At 39.3% G+C, this 20,643-nt stretch overlaps 1 protein-coding gene across 4 annotated transcripts in view; it reads left to right on the top strand.

Moving 5' to 3' along the window:
* NRXN3 (neurexin 3) overlaps positions 1–20,643 on the top strand; it is a 1,807,186-nt gene that overhangs the window by 1,521,125 nt on the left and 265,418 nt on the right. For all 4 annotated transcript variants that reach the window (XM_006864755.1, XM_006864756.1, XM_006864758.1 and 1 more), the window contains one exon: positions 547–718. In XM_006864755.1, the coding sequence (XP_006864817.1) occupies positions 547–718 (172 nt within the window). The remainder of the gene's footprint in view (positions 1–546; positions 719–20,643) is intronic.

The following is a 20,643-nucleotide window of genomic DNA, read 5'->3' as shown; positions in this document are numbered from 1 at the left end:
TCAATCTCAGTGGCTTCCACTCAAGATAACTCTTCAGTGAGATTTGTGCCTGAAGAAAGGATCATCAGGAGTTGGTCTCGAATGCCAATTCCTGTGCCATTAGCTCCTAATTACTCTCTAGCCATGAGCTCCTACTGATAATGCTCCTTGGCCATGACTGGTCCCACATGCGTAGCACACTCACCTGTTCTATTTCTTCCTAAATGTGACTATTGAAGAGGTCTAGGATCCAGTGTTTTTTGTTGCTAGTGAAAACAGGAATCATTTCTTTAGCAGAAAATAAGTTTGCAGTGTCACTGCCCAGTAATTAGGTAGTTCTGTTGAGAGCACTGTATAGTGCAGACTGTGAAAGCAATTTGGGTGGCTTTGTACCATTGGCTCTTCTGTTCATAAAGGCCCTTGGGGGATTGTAGGACACTCTTATTAACTCCATGCCAATGGCTCTCTCTGGGCACCAGGAGGTTATTTCTAGTTGGAGAACCACCTTTAAAGGAAGAAAGCCTTTCTGTTGATGATAACCATGCTTTTGTTTTTCCATCATTATAGGAACAAGGGAAAATCGGAGTGGTCTTCAATATTGGCACAGTTGACATATCCATCAAAGAGGAAAGAACCCCAGTCAATGATGGTAAATACCATGTGGTACGGTTCACCAGGAATGGCGGCAATGCTACACTGCAAGTGGACAACTGGCCAGTGAATGAGCATTATCCCACAGGTACATGTTGTATTCTCATTGGTCATACACTTATTCATTTTCCCACTCACTTTGAAATGGAGATCTTTCTCGTGATTGTCACTAAATTATGAAATACTGAACACCAAGTACACATTCATGTATGTGTAAATAAAATGAAATATAAAGAAATGATTTCTTTAGGGCACAATTCAGTGTAGGGAGCTTCTGGAGACTTGTCAACTCTGCACAGACATTTTTTTGTCAACCTGACTGTTACTGCCTGACTGGTTCACACCAAAGGGAAGATATTGTGGGTTTTACAGAATGTTGACCCAGGGAGTGAAGGGCCACCTTCTCAATGATGAGCTATTGTGAATAATCACAGGATAGCCATTTTGGGATCAGGACTTCATTGAGCCATTTAGTGTGGTATGCTTGGAGACACAGTTGCCCAGAGATAGCTGAGAGACTATGAAAGGAAGTCCACTAGCTTTAAATTGAGGAACATCAAGACACATTAATGAGAGAAAAAAGAAGGAAGAATTTCATTCATCTGGTTGACTTTGCTCATATCTTTCTCTCATGTATCGTAAGCCAGAACTGATGTTCAGAAATGGGTCCTAGTAGACATTTTAATGGCAAGAAGCCTGTCATGGGAAGGAGATGGGTTAATCATCTGTTTAGATTTTATAGTCAAGGAACATTCGCCAGCCAATTCCCAGAGCCAGATGGCCAAATCAAGGGCAATGGAGGAAGGGTTCCCTTCTTTAAAAGACATCATTCATATAACCCCTTAGCTTTCCCTCTTCTCTATGACTTCTCCTAGAAAAAGAGTCCTTGACCTTGATAGCAAGAGTTCCACAATGGAGAGGAAAACCTTTTAGCCATGATCTGTGCTCCACAATTGTATTGCCACCCAACATACACAGAAAATCGGTCATTTTCCTAATGTGAAGCAATATACTAAATCTAATTTTTTTGTCGCTGGCACTCCAAATTCACCACAAATTTCTCATTTGCTTTCTCTCAGTTTCTTTATAGTGAGGAGGTTGCAGTGACGAGGAAGCCAGAAGCATATTTTCAGAAGGTTACAAACCATTCAATTATTATACTTGAGAGAAATGCCCCAAAGAAATTACTGGTTTGTGGCCCCCAAATCTTGAATGCCTGGAAGCCTCTGATGGCATTTTCATGCATAGCTCTGCATTAGTCTTCTCTAGAAATCAATAAAAAGTGCCATTGTTGCTGCTTTTCTTAACAACTAGAGTCTCCCTACTTAGTTCTGCTTTTAGAATTGTGGGGTATCCACAAACAGTATAGAAAACCCTAAAGTATTGTAGCAAAAGCTGCACCAACTGAGTGATCTACCATCTCAGTTTCCAGATAGCTCTACCACGAATGTGGGTCTCTTGTTGGAGTCTTAGCACTTCTTAGATTAAGGCACACAAATGTCCTTAGGAAGCTACATTTGAGCCTTTGAAGAGAACAGGAAGTGCCACAGTTATTATAAATTATTTTCCTCATCCAAACTCACTAGACACTAACAGAACTAATTTTTAAATGCTTCCTGTGTTAAACCCTGAGGAAAGGTGTGACTCACAATAACCCAAGATATGAGAAGCTGTTCATTTGCTCCTAGGAAAACTCAATCTCTCTCCGTGAATATCTTCACTGGCCCTACCAATGCTGCTGTAGGGTCGGTTGGGTTCCTATTAGACATTCCATAGATTTCTAGATTGATGTTAACCACCTTCCCAAGCTCATTTGGAGTCCATGAGTTTTTGCTGCCAACCATCAGACAATGATTTGCTGGTTACTTTAAAGCCACAGATACATAAGAAAATCGATGGCTCTTGCTGTGTGTGTATGTTTTTGCGTCTTTAGGTCCAAATCATGGGTTGTTTCCTATATGTTTTCAAAATAGATGGAAACTTTCTTGAACAGTATTGCTGAAAACTTACAGCACCGAGAACTTATTTAACAATAATCGGTGCTTTCATATTACAGATACATTACAGCAGTATGGGCTTTGGAGTCAACTGTCTTGGATTGGAATTCTGGTGTCATTAGTTAGATTAAACCTCAAAATGCTCAAAGCACTGAAATGTTTGGTGCTTTTTCTCACATATATTCAAAATATAACTATACTAAGCCATAAAATATATGGAAGAATTTCTAATGCTTAAATTTTTTCTCCTTTGCTAAGAACTTTAAAACTTTAATAATATATCAAATTCTTCACCCTCAAATTCTCTCTGCTTTCCTAGTTCTCTAAGTAAATGCTTATTCTCCCTGTTGGGTGATTCAGTTTCGTACTTCAAGCAAGTTATTTAACCTCCCCAAGTCTCTGTTTCCTCCTCTGTAAAATGGAGCAATCTGAAGACATACTTTGTAGGATTCATGTGATGGTTAAGTGAGTTCAATACATGAAAAATGCTCAGCATAATGCTGGGCCAATCAAGCTGCTCGTTGGCTCATAGGAAAAACTCATGGCAGCTAGGGTGAGTCCCAAACATTTGAATAGCATATTCAATATGACATATTCACATTGACAGATGACTTCACTTTGAGTCCTGCAAGTAGTCTATAAGTTGAGTAGAGTGGATAGTTTTATTTCCCTTTTCAAGTGGAAACAAACAAACAAGCAAACAAAATAACAAACAGGACCAGGAGAGAGTTTCTGTCTTTTTGAAGGCCATACAATGCATATTGACAGAACCAGGACCAAATTCTCTTGTTCCCAGCTGGGTACATTTTCTATTATTCCTTCCCCCCAAAAATTGGTGGGTGTTTTGAAAAATTCATAGGTAGAAATGAGGATCTTTCTTTTTGTGTCGTCTTTAGATTAATTCTTCTCTTTAAGATAGTGTCATATTTCAAAGATCACTTCCAATAACCCCCAGTGGTTGCTGGGAGATGAGTAGTTAAAAATCATCTTTAAAAGAAGCAAAGCTTTATTATTACTTATGAGTCCCAGCTGAGCTCCTCACCCCAGTGGCGATTTGCTTATAGGGAGCAATTGAAAGAATATTGAGTATCTGGAAAAGTCACCACCCCTTTTTTGATGTGATTGGAAAGTCATATGATATCCTAGATGGACCCCAATACTGTCAGAACTTCCCAGGTCTCAACTTTTGCATCCCTAGATACTTTATTTTCTCTCCTACCTGCTTCGCTAAGGAGCTCTGGTAGCACAGTGGTTACAAATCTGGCTGCAAGGAGTTCAAAACTACTAGCCACCGCTCCGCGGGAGAAAGATGAGGCTTTCTACTCCTGTAAAGATACAGCCTTGGAAACCCTGTACAGGGTCGCTGTGGGTCGGAACCGACTCGAGGGCACTTAACAACAACCTGCTTCACTGTACTAATGAAATGATCCATTTACCTAAATTTAAAGCATCACCAGAACACTTTGGTAATGTTTATTTTATACTCCTATCAAAATACCCCCTGTATCTGTGCATCAAAGAACAAAGTGACCTGGCAGGCAGTCTTCACAGTCTCTGCAAAAGTGATATGTTCTCCTTTTCCCAAGCCATTCTGTTTTATTGATGATGCTAAGTATAGAAGCAATCAAAAGGAATTAGTCTATTTCTACCATTTAAGCAGTAAAGAAAGATTTCATTCCTATAGCATATTCAGCGTCAGCTATCTCATTTTAAGGACTTGCTTACAGCACAGTAGTTCTGTTCAACCAGTCATTGTGCACTGGGACAAATGGGTCATCTCGAGAATTTTCTCATGGGCATTTATAGGCTGTTGTGTGGCTCTACTGAGACACCCCACCATGAACTATTTAGAAACCAGCTGGGCACAGGGCATGCATCTTTGACTTTTTTATGAATAAGGAAGGACCGAAAATGAAAATAGTTCTATAGCAACTGGGATCTTATATCGCTTAATTCTGGGAGATGGGACTCAAAAGCAACTTCTTTCTTTGATCCTGAAAATAGAAAGGCTAAGAAACAGGAAAGGGAAATAAAAGGAAAGTTAGCCCAGAGCGATCATCCAGGCACTGATAGATGTTCTTTATAAAGTCTCTGATTGCTGTCTTGACACAATGCAGTGGTAGGGGCAAGGCCGGGGAGGTGAAAGGTGAGTTGAGCATGAGCCATCAGTTTGAGCCTGCAGTTCCAGTCTCCTGGGAGGATGAATTGACTGGGAGTCTTAGAGATCTGGTCACTGTTGTGCCACCAAGGTTATTCAAACCCTGAGCATGGCCTCAGCACAGGAAAGGACTTTTCAGAACACAGTCAGGATTCCTGGGGACTGAAGACTGATAGGCAATTCTCACATATAGGAACTGCATTGTTGGTGGTAATGAAGAAAGCAAGGTCTTATTTTATGGTGGTTTTTTGATATTACATATCAAGTCATTGGCTATGTTCTTGATGGGAAATCTATTCCTCACTGTCAATGCAATGTTCACTAGTGATGTCCTATGATGTGACCATCCAGTTCATATCATAAGAATAATATAGAAGTGACTACCTTCAAGAGCAATAAATGAGAAAACTCATGTTTTGTATTTCTGTGTGTCCAATTCTACAGATCATCACCTTTATAGAATGTTGATAAAATGTAGAAGCATAGCTTTAGTGTTTATTGAGGCTCAAAGGGCTTCCATGAACACTAATATAGTGAGTCTCAGTCCACCTATCAGAAGGAACAAGTTATCAGGAAGGACGAGTCCCTGGTGAAGAACACCATGCTAGATGAAGTGGAAGGTCAGTGAGATGGTTTGACACATGGGCTCAAATGTAGCCATCCATGACTGTGAGAATGATACCAGGCCAAGCAGTATTTGTTGTTGTTGTTGTTGTTAGGTGCCATTGAGTCGGTACCGACTCATAACGACTTTATGCAGAACAGATGGAACACTGCCAACCTCACAATTTTACAAAGGGTCAATAGGAGTCACAATTGACTTGGGGGCACCTAACAGCCATAACAGCTAGCTAGCAGGGGACTGACTTTGGTGTGTTATCACCATCATTCCCCTTTTACAGCTACCTTACTGAGGCTCTGAAGACTTAGCCAGTGTCACATAGCTTAAGTGACAGATCAAGATTCCGATCCTAAATCGCAGATTGCATTTCTTCAAAGTTTCTGCTCATTTTCCCATTTCCCAGAGTCATGATTTTACTGAAACCTCCACTAATTTTGTCTTCTCTATTTGTTGTTGTCCACATCTCAGCCTTTGTTATTGAGACTTTGAAGGGTTAAAAACCAATCAATGAACTTGACATGAAACTGAAACTTCTCATGTTTTGAATTTTCATCAATTTCTAGTCTGAAGGTTTTCTTTCCATCTTTGCCTGCTAACATTTGAGGTCTTGCCAGATTTGAAGCACACATTAAAACAAGCCCTACCTACCTGTTCATTCATCCATTCAGGACCAGCATCACTTTCATTTCAGTACGTGGGAAAACAGAGAGAGGAAATTCCTGCAATAGGTTTAAGAAGTATAGATACAGTCAAGAGGAAAAACCAATATTTGAACGTGGTTTCAAGACTGCAGCTAGGCCAGCACAAGGGGAGTGGGTTTGCTTCATGAATGTGTTTGAGCATTTCTAGGTGTGTTTTTAAACCATTTTATAAAGAAACTCCACAAATCAATCACGATATGTATCAAATAATCAAACAAGTGCATCCTGAAAGCTTGGATTACTAAATAATCACTTTCCAGTTTGTCAGAAATAAATGAGGATCCATAGTACAAGAGTTTCTATTTCCAAGGGTCTTTCATCTTGCCCCAATTTGTTTTTGGTGAAAATTTATTTAAAAAATACTTTTCAATAAACATTTCCTGCATAGTGCTGTGGTCTTCTACCCAGTTGCACAAGAGAACCCCCTAAGATTTTAAAATACAATGAAATCAAATACCAGGGCTCTGGCCCCAATCCCAGGATGTCTCTCTTAATTGGTCTGTGGTCTTTGCACCAGCAACATCCGCATCATCTTGGAGTTTCTTAAAAATGCAGGGTTTCCGGCCCATATCCAGACCCACTGAAACAGAAACTGTTTTCTAACAAGATCACCAGGTGATTTGTGTGTACATTAACGTTGAAGAGGCATTGGCCAAGTATAAGTGATTCTGAGAAACTTCTAAACCGATTCTGTCAAGTAGCTGGGTTTGAGAAGCTGATACGTGTTGTTGTTGTTGTTAAGTGCCATCGAGTTAACTCTGACTCATAGCAACCCTGTGTAGGGTTTCTGAAGAGCAGCCGGTGAGTTTGACCTGCTGACCTGTGGTTCACAGACTCATGTGATTCTACAAGGCCACACCAGGAGACATCTAAAAATGTCTACTCCTTTTTAATTGTCTACTGGTGGTATTCAATCAAGTGGAGCCACGAGGTACATGTGAGTAGCATTTCTGAGGCACTAAATTTGAAGTCTCATTGTGCAAGTATTATGTCTTGGGCACAGAGGCCTCCATCTTATTTTCTCATTCACTCTTCCTGTCAGTACTATAGTGAAACTAACCATCTCAGTTTAACTCATCCAGATGAAGGCTGTCCTTAATGAATATTTATGTACTCCTTAGCCCTACCCCTTCAAATACAATAGCCCACTTAGCCTTGCAGTGACCTTGGGAGGTCACTCTACAGATGAGGAACTCATCTAGAGAGTTTAGGTACCACGTGTCCCCCAGCATAAGTAGAAGTGGTTTTTAAACCCAGGACCTCCTGACTTCTTAAACCACAGTCTGCTCCTCCTTTAGATTCTCTTGGATGCCCTGGAACACTTAGACAATCCCACAAATTCTGTCCCTAACCCAAATCTTGACATTTTAGAATTTTTCTCTCTGAAGTTAGACCCCAGGTTTTTGATGAAAGTTTAGAAATCACTGTTTCCTTGGACACTAGGGACATTTGCCTTTGTCCACACCAGGCCATTTGGAGCTTTGGCAATCTCTTTCCTTTCATGGTGCTAATTTTGTCTTCTAGCACCATATCTGAGCAGATGCGAAGTGCTTTGTTATATGAAAGTCTGTTTTACTGTTTTGGTCTCACTTGGGGGATGGGAGAGTGGGGAGGAGGAGGTGCTTAGTATTTTTTCCTCTTTATTCTTTGTTTTATCAGGCAAACCTCCTTTCTCCTCTGTGAATTCTCATCCACAAGATAAATAGCCTTGTATCTTACAAGTTAAATACAATTACTGCTATCAAACCTAGGGCCTTTCTCTCTCTCTAAATGTCTCTTGGAAGCTGATAAGTGTTTCAAAGCAAACTGGGCTTCTGGCTAATCCTAAAATTAAATACAACCACCCAGAGACAAAATAAAATCAAAACAAAACAGAACAAAAAACCCACAGACAGCTACATAGAATATATGGAATAGAGGATGTGGGAACACATAGATACATGAATACTTATCTCTGAGAGATTAAGCTGACATATGATTCAAGGTTATTTGTAAAAGAATTCAATCACACACATTAGAATTTGTTATAATGAAGACTCACATCAGATAATATGGTAGCAGTTATATTAACTAAAGATGTTATTTATCCAGTGTTTTTGATCTAAATAGCTGAGGAAACGTTTTTCTGGAAACTTCTGTAGGACTTTATAAGGATTTCACCTGAGGCAGGAACTGGTACACACTTTTCTCATCTTTAGTAGACTACATTGAGGCTCAAAGGAGAAGGTTAACATCTAAAAATAAAAACACACATAAATTCATTATTTAGCTATCTATGTGGTGCTGTGGGTTAATGCATTGGGCTGTAAGGTCAGTTTGAACCACAAGGTCGGTAGTTCAAACCCACCAGTTGCTCCTCAGAAACCCAATACAGGGTTGCTGTCGGTCGGAACTGACTCTATGGCACTTTAACAACAACAACAAGTTTCATATGAAGTCCTGGAGTGGTACTGTGGGTTAATGCACTGGACTGCAAGGTCGGTTTGAACTGCAAGGTCAGTGGTTCAAGCTCAGCAGCCGCTCTTTGGAAACCCTATACAGGGTCACTATGAGTCTGAACTGACTAGATGGCACTAACAACCACAAGCTTCATGTAAAATATATTATAATCTGGGGACTCGGTGGAATGGGTAATCAGAGATTCACTTCTAGGCACCATTTAACTCGGAATTTAAGGAGTAGGATACTACTTTATTTTCATGAATAATCCAAACCCATTGCCAGAGAGTTGATTTTAAGTCATAGCAACCCTGTAAGGATGGAGTAGAATCATCTCTGATGGGTTTCCAAGATTGGAATCTTTCTGGAAGCAGACTGCCACACCATTCTTCTGAGGCGTGGCTTGTTGTTAAATAGCAGCCCTTACGGTGTTTCCGAAAGGAGCTCTGGTAGCGTAGTGGTTACGAATCGGGCTGCGAACCTTAAGGTCAGCGGTTCGAAACTACCAGCTGCTCCGCGTGAGAAACATGAGGCTTTCTACTCCCGTAAAGATTTACACCCTCGGAAACCCTGTACAGGGTCGCTATGGGTCGGAACCGACTCAACGGTGCTTAATAACAACAACACGGTGTTTCCGAGGAGTGGCTGGTGGGTTTGCACCACCACCTTGAGGTTAAAACCAACCTTTCGGTTCAAATTCTGTAAGGAGCTCTGGTAGTGTAGTGGTTACGAATTGGGCTGCAAGCCTTAGGGTCAGCAGTCTGAAACTACCAGCTGTTCTGCGGGAGAAAGATGAGCCTCCCATAAAGATTTATGGCCTCGGAAATCCTGTACAGGGTTGCTATGAGTCGGAATCGACTCCACAGCACATAACAACAACTTATCCTACAGCAGGTTTAAACTGCTGAACTTTTGATTAGCAGCTGAGTGCTTAACCATTGTGCCACCAGCGCTCTTTCCATGAATAATTTGTTGTTGTTGTTAAGTGCTTCTGAGTCAGATCTGACCCATAGCAACCCTGTACAGGGTTTTAGAGGAACAGCGTGGTGAACATGAAGAATAGGTGTACTTACATTAAAGTAAGTTCTTGGAATAATACTTTTGTGATTAGAAATACAATGCTGTCACATGTTGCATGATTTAAAAATTATACTTCTAATATATATGTAAATATTAAAAACATTGCACTTTAAAGACATTTGAAATAACACAAATTCTTCCAAATTAAAAAAAAAAAAAAGTTTATCAAAAATCCCAAAATTGGTGGACAAAGTAAATTATAAAATTGTTTTCTTCTGTTGGCACAGACAAACTCCATTTTAGGTAGTAAATGAAAATTCTGGCCTGGAGAATTTGTCTTTAATCCTGGAAATCTATAATTATTGTCCCAACCATGAAAAAAATTAACTATACTGTTTTCCCTCTGCCTAACATTGGATGAACTCCAAATGCCCTAACACTCAAACTATACCATAGCTTTTATTTATAGGAAAAATTTCAAAGTTTCAATCCCCACACAAGGTTATAGTACATCTTTAGTTATTAAAAAGTCCAAAAAAAATTGAGTTACTTGGGGATAGTTAGTACATAAATATCCAGTGATTTTGTATATATATATATTTCTTTTTCACATATAGTATGTCATTTATAATTCTATAAAGCACAGAGAGTAATGAAAGATTCTTTATACTATAAATCACTCAATCGATTGTAATCATATTGCAACTCATCTCAAAGAGATAAAGACCTTTCATTCCTCCAAAATCCATGTCAATACCCCAGCAGGCTGAAGAGGAGGGGCAGTGGGGGTCAGAGAAGGAAGGAGGGAATGAGTCAAGGACAAAAAGTGCACTCTTAATCTTCAGCTCATGGAGTTGCATGGATTGGATTAGCTTCCCAGTGAGGTTTACAGTTTGTGGTAGGAGGTGCATTTCTTTCCCATACAGTTGTTTTACAGCCTCTCAGTGAGTTTGTGATGCTCTCGCTTTGAAAGGTTGGTGACTGGAATCCACGCAGCAGCACCATGTGAAAAAGACCCGGTGATATGGCTTCCATAAATAATAACACCTAGAAAATAACGCTCTGGGGCAGTGTTGCTCTGTCACATAGAGTCACTATGAGTCAAAATAGACTCAGTGGCACCCAACAACAAAAACAAATGGTAGATATCCAGGGTTGCAAATGATTTCAGGACTAGGTGCATAGGTAAGGAATAACTGTTGAGCAGAACACAGATCCTACAATATCTATCAAGACAAAAGACAGAAACCAGCTGACCTTGAGCCAGTAAAAGAAAATTATGTTTCACTTTCAAGCTGCAGAAATACTGAGAATTGTATTTATAAACATCTGTGGCCTTTTATATAAAGACATGTTTAGGTTCCTCCTACCCCAGCCACATCAATGGGGTGGGTTTGAGTGGTGCTATCAATTTATTCATTCATTTACTCAGCATTCAGCATGTCTTTAGTTAGCATCTACCATATAAGTGAATCTATGCTATGTGGTCGTCAGCATCCAGTGGGAAACACAACACAGCACTGTCCTTAAGGACCTAGTTCAGGAGAAATGCAAGACCACAAGTATGATCATTTTAATACCTAACTCTTATTGAGTCCTGATGTGGCACTGTAGGATAAGCACTGGACTACAAAGTCAGTAGTTCAAACTTATTAGCCGCTCCTTGGAACCCCTATACTGGGTTGCCATGAGTCAGAACGGACTTGACAGCACGTAACAACAAAAGTGTTTATTGACTTAGTTTTAATAGTTAGAATCCCAGGATGGTAGGAACATTTGCATACTCAACTGCTAACAGAAAGGTGCCAATAAACCCAATGATACATGTGGTTTATGCTGTGGAGTTGGTTCTGACTCATAGTGAGCCTGCATAGGGTTTCCGAGGCTATGAATATTTACAGGCGTAGAAAGCCTTATCTTTCTCCCATGGAACCACTGGTAGTTTTGAACTGCTGACCTTTAGGTTAGCAGCCCAACTCGTAACCACTATACTACCAGTGTTCCTGTAGTAAACCAAGAGGTCTCTCATATAAAAGCATGGTAAAGTACTTCCAAGAAAGCAACCATTGAAAAGGTGTGGAGTGTTAACTCTTCTTGGACATATATGGGGTTGCCATGGCTTAGAATGGACTTATATTAAGCATGAGGCACTATACTGAGTTCTTTCATAAAACCTTTACAATAACCCTAGAGAGGTTGTTGTTAAATGCTGTTGAGTCCGTTTTGACTCATAATGATCTTGTATAGGGTTTCTGAGGAGCGATTGGTGGGTATGATCCAACAACCTTTTGATTAGCAGTCTAGTGCTAATTAATCCTCTAGAACCACACTAGGTCTCTACCCTAAAAGGTAGATATACTATTTTTATCATTATTTTGCAAATAATATAGAGATTTCTAAGATCAAATAATTGACCTAGAGTCAGAAAGTAGTACAGGAAGACCTGAAACTCAAACCTAAGTCTCTTGATAGGCAATCTCAATGTTCCTTGCTGTAACGTGCTGTTGAGTAGGTGCCAATTCATAGATTCACCGGTATAGGGTTTCTGCACATTAACTTGTGGGTTGAAACCACCAACTGATGGTTAGCAGAGCAGTGCTTATCCTATAGTGCCACACCAGTATTCCTAATGTTCCTTGTTGTTGTTGTTGTTAAATGCTGTAAATCATTTCCAACTCATAGTGATGCTGTATAGGGTTTCTGAGGAGCAACTAGTGGGTTTGAACTGCCGACTTTGTGATTTGTAGTCCAGTGTTGATCCTACAGCACTACATCAGGAGTACCTTACTGCTACTAGTCATTACATTATATTGTCCCTGTAATTCCAAATAGTGAGAGAAGGTGCTATGATGGGTGTGAGACACTGATACAATAGCACAAGGAAGTGCTTGATGCAGTTGGAATTTGGGCTTGACCTTGGGGGTCTCTAGGATAATGTTAACAAATTGCTCCCCTACATGCACAAAGATCAAGTGTGACAAGATGACATACACTTTTCACATTGAAGGGACTAATGGGCAGGCAGTGTTTATACATTATTTCACAGTGTAATGGTCTGTATTGACTCAGGACAGAAGCACTAATCTTCCTTTTACAGATGAATAAACCAAGGCTCAGGGAAGTTGAGCATATCTGCAGCAGTTACAAGGCTGGCAAATTTTGATCCTGGGATTCCACACCCGTACCCTTTCTTTAACCCTACTTTTCCAAAAATCTCCCCGGAATCCTGTAGTTTGCATTGCATATAGAGCTGAGATTCTCTTAGTTGACAGACGTAAATTCACATGCAAATTTACTATTGTTTCCTACAACCCAGTGTATGCAGAACATTCTGTAATCACATTATTAAACATTTACTAGAAATGTGCTTCTGCTAGATGCACAATTGCCAGTCTCAATGTTTAATTAAACTAGATTTGTTTTCATTTTAATCACATTATAGAAATGTGTTTTTCTCCGTGTTCAGTGGTGAAATCTTCATTCCAAATGCCTACAAGAATCTGAGAGCTTTGTATCCTGGAGAAAGGGATAAGGCTTTTTATACTATCAATGCATAAGGAATTGAAGGACAATAATATTAATTAATAATAGATAACATTGCCTTGGTGGCATGAGGGTTAAAGCTCTATGCTGCGAACCAAAAGATCAATAGTTCCAATCCACTCGCCACACTGCAGAAGAAAGACGTGGCAGTCTGCTTCCATAAAGATTGACAGTTTGGGAAACCCTATGGGGCAGTTCTACTCGCTCCTATATTGTTGTCATGAGTAGCAATCAACTCCACGTCCGTGGGTTTGGTTTTTGGAAAATTGATTGAGAATTCATTCTGTGTCTAGTTAATGGGTTCCTCCTCACAGCATCCTGAAAAGGGGTTCTATTATTCTTCCCATTTTAGAGACTAAGAAAATGTGTTTCAGAGAGTAATGTGGTCTCTAGTGTCACATTGCTAGTAGGTGTCAGGGATGACCTGATTTTGTATCGAGGCAGATATCTTGATTCACATTTGAAGCATTTTTTTTTAAAAGGTCCCAAACAAAACACCAACCTATTGCCACTGAGTCAATTCTGACTCATAGTGACCCTGTCTAGGGTTTCTGAGGCTGTAAATCTTCACTGCAGTAGATAGTCTCTTCTTTCTTCCTTGGAGAGGCTGGTGGGTTTGAACTGCTAACCTAGTACAACCCACTGAGCCACCAGAGCTTCAGTAAAAGGTCAGAAAGTAAATATTTAGGTTCTGTAGGCCAAATGTCTCTCGTAGTTAATTTAACTTTGTTGCTACAAAATTTGTCAGACAATATGAACATAAACACAACTTGATTTACCACCAGATGAGCAGTATCTGCCCCTTTGCTATACTTGAAGGACGCTTGTTTTCTATCATCCATATTTTGAAGCCTCTGTTGTTGCGATTGTTAATCGCCATCAAGTCAGTTCCTACTCATGGTGATCCTGTATATGGTTTCCAAGGAGCAGCTGGTGAGCTTGAAACTATGACCTTGTGGCTCAACCCAACTCATAGTGTAGCACAGTACTGTTTTTACTGACTCACCAGTTTTATTTTGTGATGATCTCATCTTTACTTAGAATTGGAGCAAGATAATTGCTAAGTAGTTGAATTGAATCCCTGGAAATACGATGAATATTGTTGTTAAGTGATGTCCAGTTGGTTCTGACTCATAATGATGATCCTCTAGGAACCAACTTGACAACTTGACAGAACTTAACAATAGCAACAGTAGGGTTTCTGAGGAGCCACTGCTGAGTTTGAATCACTGACCTTGTGGTTCAAACCTACCTTTGCTCCAGCGCTTACCTTACAGTGCCACATCAGGAATCTGAGGGGCTCCATGAATGTTGTTGTTGTTGTTAAGTACCGTGGAGTCAGTTCCAATTCATAGCCACCCTGTACAGGGTTTCCGAGGCTGTAAATCTTTACCGAAGCAGAAAGCCTCATCTTTCTCCCGCAGAACAGTTGGTAGTTTTGAACTGCTGACCATGAGATTAGCAGCCCAATTCATAACCACTACGCTATCAGAGTTAAATAAAGTCGTGGAGACATTACTGGTGCGGTTAACTAATGGTAAGACAGAAGAGAAATATGTAAACAGAACGATCAATTTACCTGTACTTAAACAAACAACCCAAACAAAGCACGACTTGGTATATGGTGGTCCTTTTCTCTACCCCTCAATACCAAAGACATGGCTTCAATTCTTTTTATTTATACACGATACCTTGCTTAAGGAGCACTGGTAGTGCTGTAGGATAAGCATTGGACTACTAACCACTCGGTCATCAGTCCAAACCCAGAAGTTACTCAGTGGGAGAAAGGTGAGGCTTTTAATTATTATCAATATGCACAACTTGGAAAATCCATTACAGGCTCTCTACGAGTAAGAACTATGGCACCTAATAGCAACAACATACCTTACTCTTTGCAGTTCTTCTTGTCACATGTGATCCAGTGACCCATATAGGGTTCTGAGGATGCCTGGTAGGTTTGAACTGGCAACCTTGCAGTTAGCAGTCTAGTGCTTATCCCAACAGTGCCACACTAGGACCTTACTTGAAACATTTTATCATGTGTTTGATAAATGACACACAGAAAGCAATTGATCATTTTCCCATTTCTGTTGCTTTACTCAGGAACTCTAACCTGATGATTTAAATACACTTTTCCCCCTTTACTGAGGGCCATATTTTCATAATCATGAATTTTTTAAAACTATTATGAATCGCTGGCTTGGCTGCTGTATTGTATTCTCAAGACATAGCCCTTCTGTATAAAGTTGCCAGTCTACACTTGAGCATTAGCTTTTTTGTACATGCTGCTTGGCATGTCCCTCTTTAAAGTCATGGAAAGCTTTTTTGTTCATAATTTTCGAAGCATTAGCTCTCCATAACTTACTGATGAGAGCTTTGGTTTCCTGTCATTGTTTTGATGTTATGAGAATGAACTATCCCTAGATGCAGCTCAGCCTACTCTGCTGGTGATATTTAGGTGCTTTAGAATTTATAATCCTATTTATTAAAAAAATCAATACGCACTTATGGGCATGTGCATCTGTGTGTCTGTGTGTGCGCATGCCAACGCCTGCATGCTAGCATGCAAATATACATTTGTTGTTGTTTTTGTAAAATAAACTTGTGATAAACTAAGGCAGACTATTTTAAAAACATTAAAATAGGATCTCTTCACATGTTGTTGATTTTAGTATTGATGATAATAAAGTTGTTAAACACAAGTTAAAGTTTTTACCACCATACGAGAAAACACATATACTACTACCCTTGACTTTCTGTAGCATAAGCAAAAGTGCCATCGCTTTGTTAATCCTTCTTTGTTGTTTTTATGAAGCTAAAGTGGCTCTACAGTAAACCCAAACCAACTTGTTGCCCTGGAGTTAATTCTGATTCAAGGTGCCCTCATGTTTCAGAGTAGAACTGTGATCCGTAGAGTTTTCAATGGCTGGGATCTCTTGGAAGTCGCTTCCCATGCCTGTCTCCTATAGTGAATCTGGGCAGGTTCGAACCTTCAATATTTAGGTTAGTAGAGGAGTGCTTAACTATTGATGTTATCCAGGGATCCTGTGACCATATAGTTGTTACTCCAAAAATGTTAGATTTTATAATATTACTGGATTCTTAAAGACTTCTGACTTCAATTTTTGCATATACACAAAAGTAATATATGCCAAGGTAAAGATTATCTTTTATAAACATTAAATATCCTTAGATTCATTTATAAAACAATAGGAAAGAGTAAATGTTATATTCTGAGTAGCCTTAAGATTTAGTGGAATAATTTTCTTTGTTGACACAAATATACCTGATGTTATTAAAGTGCTTTGTAGAGTGATGAAATATGTCTCTGTAGATCCCAAATTGTGAATTTCCAATATAATTAGAATTATAAATGGGAGAAAAGAGAACATTTAAGCATCCATAAGAGTTAGACAATATATGTGTAAACAAATCTAAATATAAAGTCAATGTAAATCTCAAAGTTTCTCAGCCAATGTTTAGAAATGTTTATTACTGTATCTTTAAGCCTATGTAAAACTGGTATATGGCCCTGACTGTTTCAAATAAAATAGGAATTACTGTAAGTGAAGTACAAACTGAAATGGAACCAAAATGCTTTTAGACTTTTAAAATAAATAGCATGGGTTTTTTTGTTTTGTTTTTTTTGTTTTTTGCCCTGAATTTTCTATGTGCTAAGAGTGGAGCTGAGCCTCCAGGAGTGGTAAAAATGAAGGCAGTACATGGAAAAGAATACATTGTTGTCAGGGCACTATTGAGAGCTCCTAAAGGGAGGAAACCAAGTGAAATCTAATAGCCTTGCTTCATTTTGTGCCTTTCCTCCACTATAACCTCGGAGAATTTTGAGGTCTGAGCAGGTGCATAAAGGGAATTATGAAATACTCTTAATAGATCTGTTCTGAAATAAGTCAACTGAGCTGAGAGAGGAGCTAAAGCAACATGTTTACTCAAAGTTCTAACCAACTCCAGCCCCAGACCTTCAAGAACAATTCATTAGTTCTGTTTCCATTTTTACTAGTGTTTTGCAAATTATGTGTAACACTTACCCAAAATTATGTACAAATTCCAATTCATAACAAACCTTGGTATGGCTTCTGAAACTGTAAGTCTTGACTGGAACAGACAGTCTTACCCTTCTCCCACAGAGCAACTGGTGGGTTTGAACCACCCATCTTGTAGTTAGTAGTCCAATGTCTAACACACAAATCAGCCATTGGAAATCCAGTGGGTCACGGGTCTACTCTTTCACACATGGGAGCTCCATGTGTCAGAATTGACTCAACAGGAAACAGGTACTAGTGGAGTTTTACATTTTCCTATTTTTTTTTATTGTGAATTGAGTGATAGTTTACAGGACAGATCATCAGTTTTACACTCATCCAATCATATCTTGGTTTATTGCAGTGATTACAATCCCCTCCATGCACCATTGGTGAACAGTAGACAGTATTTACCTCTAGTCCCTCAAAACACACAGACAATATATATTCATTTCAATGACCAAAGGGCACATTTTGCAAGCCAGATTGCTTCTCACCAGTACTCAGCCTTTCTCTAGCCTTTCTCAGCCTAGAGTCCTCAGTTGCTCTATCTCTACATGCCCTCAGGTACTGGTGTTTTTTACGATGGCTGTTGTTTTGGTTTTTTGGTTATAAAGAATAGTCAAGAAGGTATTTTGTGCCTCTCTTTTCTGTCCTTGCTTGATTTCTACATTAATGTCACCTCTATCACTATTTCCCTCAAGTGCTTAGAACAACCAATTGTTGTCTAAAGACCACTATTTCCCTCAAGTGCTTAGAACAACAAATTGTTGTCTGAAGAGTCAAGTTTCAACAATAATTGTCTACCTTCAACTGTCACTGTCTTTTGGAAATGTGTTGTTGAGTGCCGTGAAGTAGGCTCTGAATCACAGTGACCTTGTATAGGGTTCCTAAGGAGCTGCTGATGAGTTTGAATTATCAGCTTTGCAGTTAGAAGTCCACTGCTTATTTTACAGTGCCGCACTCTTGTTGCTGTTAAGTGCCGTTGAGTTGGTTCTGGCTCATGTTGACCCTGTATAGAGTTTCCCAGGAGCAGTTGGTGAGTTTGAACCTCTGACCTTGCAGTCCAGTGCTTATCCTACAGTGTCACACCAGTACCAAACTGTTGTTATTGTTGGTAAATGCTGTAGAGTTGGTTCCGACTCATAGTGACCCTGTATAGGATTTCTAGGAAGCAGCTGGTGAGGACCACCACACTGTAGTTCTCCTGACATCCCAATTCATACATCAAACCTCTACAGATATGTGCATTCATTTGTGAACAACAACAAAAAATGCCCGAGTTGTCTCTAAAAGCATTGCTTTCTATAAATCTCTTTTCTGGGAACTTTGTAAGATTTGAATCATTTTATTTAACCAGACTGTGTTTAAATCCAATAATGTAAGTTAGGGGGATCTCTCCTCCATCCCCGTATCTAGAATCTCCTTTCTGAGTAATTTGCAAAAGTAAATCTTTGGATAGCATCCTTGGGTTTTTCATTAGATGAGAAATTTCAAGTCCTGCTCAAAAGTCTAAATGCTTAAAAGGATTCCAGTATGATTTAAATAAACCACCATCACTGATGATCAGAAATAAAAACCTAAGACCAAGAAAAAGGCTTCTTCTCCTCTCACCTGCCTTATATTCTGTCCTAATTACTTCTCATACTTACTGATGTTCTAAGTGCTTTTTGACAAGACAGCTCTGGTACATCAATAGATTCTGCATGAACTTGAGTAGGCAAATCGAGTCACTCAAAGGCCTTCTTTTAATCTCTTGGATCATTATTGCAAAGATAAAAGCAGCTTTCAGAAACAGTGAAATTCAAAGAAACCTAGCAATTAGAAAGGTGAAAATACTAGGTCATCTGGCCCATTTCTCTGGTTGATTCAGAAATTTCTTTGCAATACGGACTAGTTTCATTTGACTAGTATAATTTGAAATGTTACAGATGACAGTTTGCCTTTCTTCTGCCAAGAGAATAGATCTGTGTGATTTCTCAGGTGGTTTTTTTTTTTTTTTTTTTTTCTCTCTCTTTTTTAACGTTCAACACTATTATAGGGCTGTTACTTAAAATTTTTCTGAATTATTTCTGTGGATCCTGACTGTTCATTTCTTACAGATATTGAGGAGCTGTTTCTTGTTGCAAGATAAAAGGCTCTGATGCCTTAAAATAAACAAAAGCATTCTCTTCCTTCATGTATTCATAAAATTCTTATAGGAGAGAAGCACACACACACACACACACACACACGTGCCTCAATGTTTATACATATGAATGGGTAATTCATAAAAATATTTTATTTGCGTAGCATATACTAAATGTTCAGTAAGTATATTTTCAAATGTAAAATACCCTATAGATTTTCAGACATTGCTCAAATATTCAAGGCATTACAAATAACCAACATTTCATCTCATCTATAGGAGCTCTGGTAGCATAGTGGTTACGAATTGGGCTGTGAACCACAAGGTCAGCAGTTCAAAACTACCAGCTGTTCCACGGGAGAAAAATGAGGCTTTCTGCTCTTGTAAAGATTTACGGCCTCGGAAACCCAGTACAGGGTCGCTATGAGCCAGAACTCCACAGTGCATAACCACCACCACCACGATAGTGCTATAGGATAAGCACTTGACCATAAGGTCAGTTTGAACCCCAAGGTTGGCAGTTCAAACTCACCAGTGGCTTCTCAAACACCCTCTACAGGGTAGTTATGAGTCAGAATGGACTTGATGGCACATAACAACAGCAACAACATTTAATATCTTTACCACTTGTCTGTCAGTTTCTCCTACTGAGGTAGATTGTGTGTTGCTGTGATGCTGGAAGCTATGCTGCAGGTGTTTTAAATACCAGCAGGGTCACCAGTGTTGGACAAGTTTTAGTGGAGCTTCCAAGCTAAGATGGACCAGGAAGAAGAGGCATACTACTTCTGAATGTTTAGCCACTGGAAACCCTATGAATAGCAGTGGATTATTGTCAGATATGATATTGAAAGATGGAAACATTGTGAGCAGCACCGGAAGTTTGTTAGATACAGTGCCTAATGATGAGCCCCTCAGGTTGAAAAGTACTTAAAATACGACTGGGGGAAGAGCTGCCTCCTCAAAGTAGAGTTGACCATGATGATGCAAATGGAGTGACGTCTTGGAGACCTTAATTTGATAAAGGGGCACAACTCAAAATGGGGCTAAACAGCTGCAAACATCCATTAATAATCAGAACTTGGAATGTACTGAGTATGAATCTAGAAAAATTGGTAGCTGTCAGAAATGAAATGAAACTCATAAAGGTTGATATCCTAGACATTGCTGAGCTGAAATGGACTGGCATTGGCTATTATTATTCAAATTTCCACATTAAAGTCAGTGATGTTGAAATTGAAGAATTCTTCCAACTTCTTCAGGCTGAGGTTACTCAAGATGTATCGGTAATTACTGGTGATTGGAATATGAAAGTAGGAAACAAAGAAGACAGATCAGAAGTTGGAAAATGAGCCTTAATGATAGAAA

The sequence above is a fragment of the Chrysochloris asiatica genome, unplaced genomic scaffold, assembly GCF_000296735.1.
Source record: "Chrysochloris asiatica unplaced genomic scaffold, ChrAsi1.0 scaffold00070, whole genome shotgun sequence".
Classification (NCBI taxonomy): domain Eukaryota; kingdom Metazoa; phylum Chordata; class Mammalia; order Afrosoricida; family Chrysochloridae; genus Chrysochloris; species Chrysochloris asiatica.
This window is presented reverse-complemented; position numbering and strand designations above follow the sequence as displayed.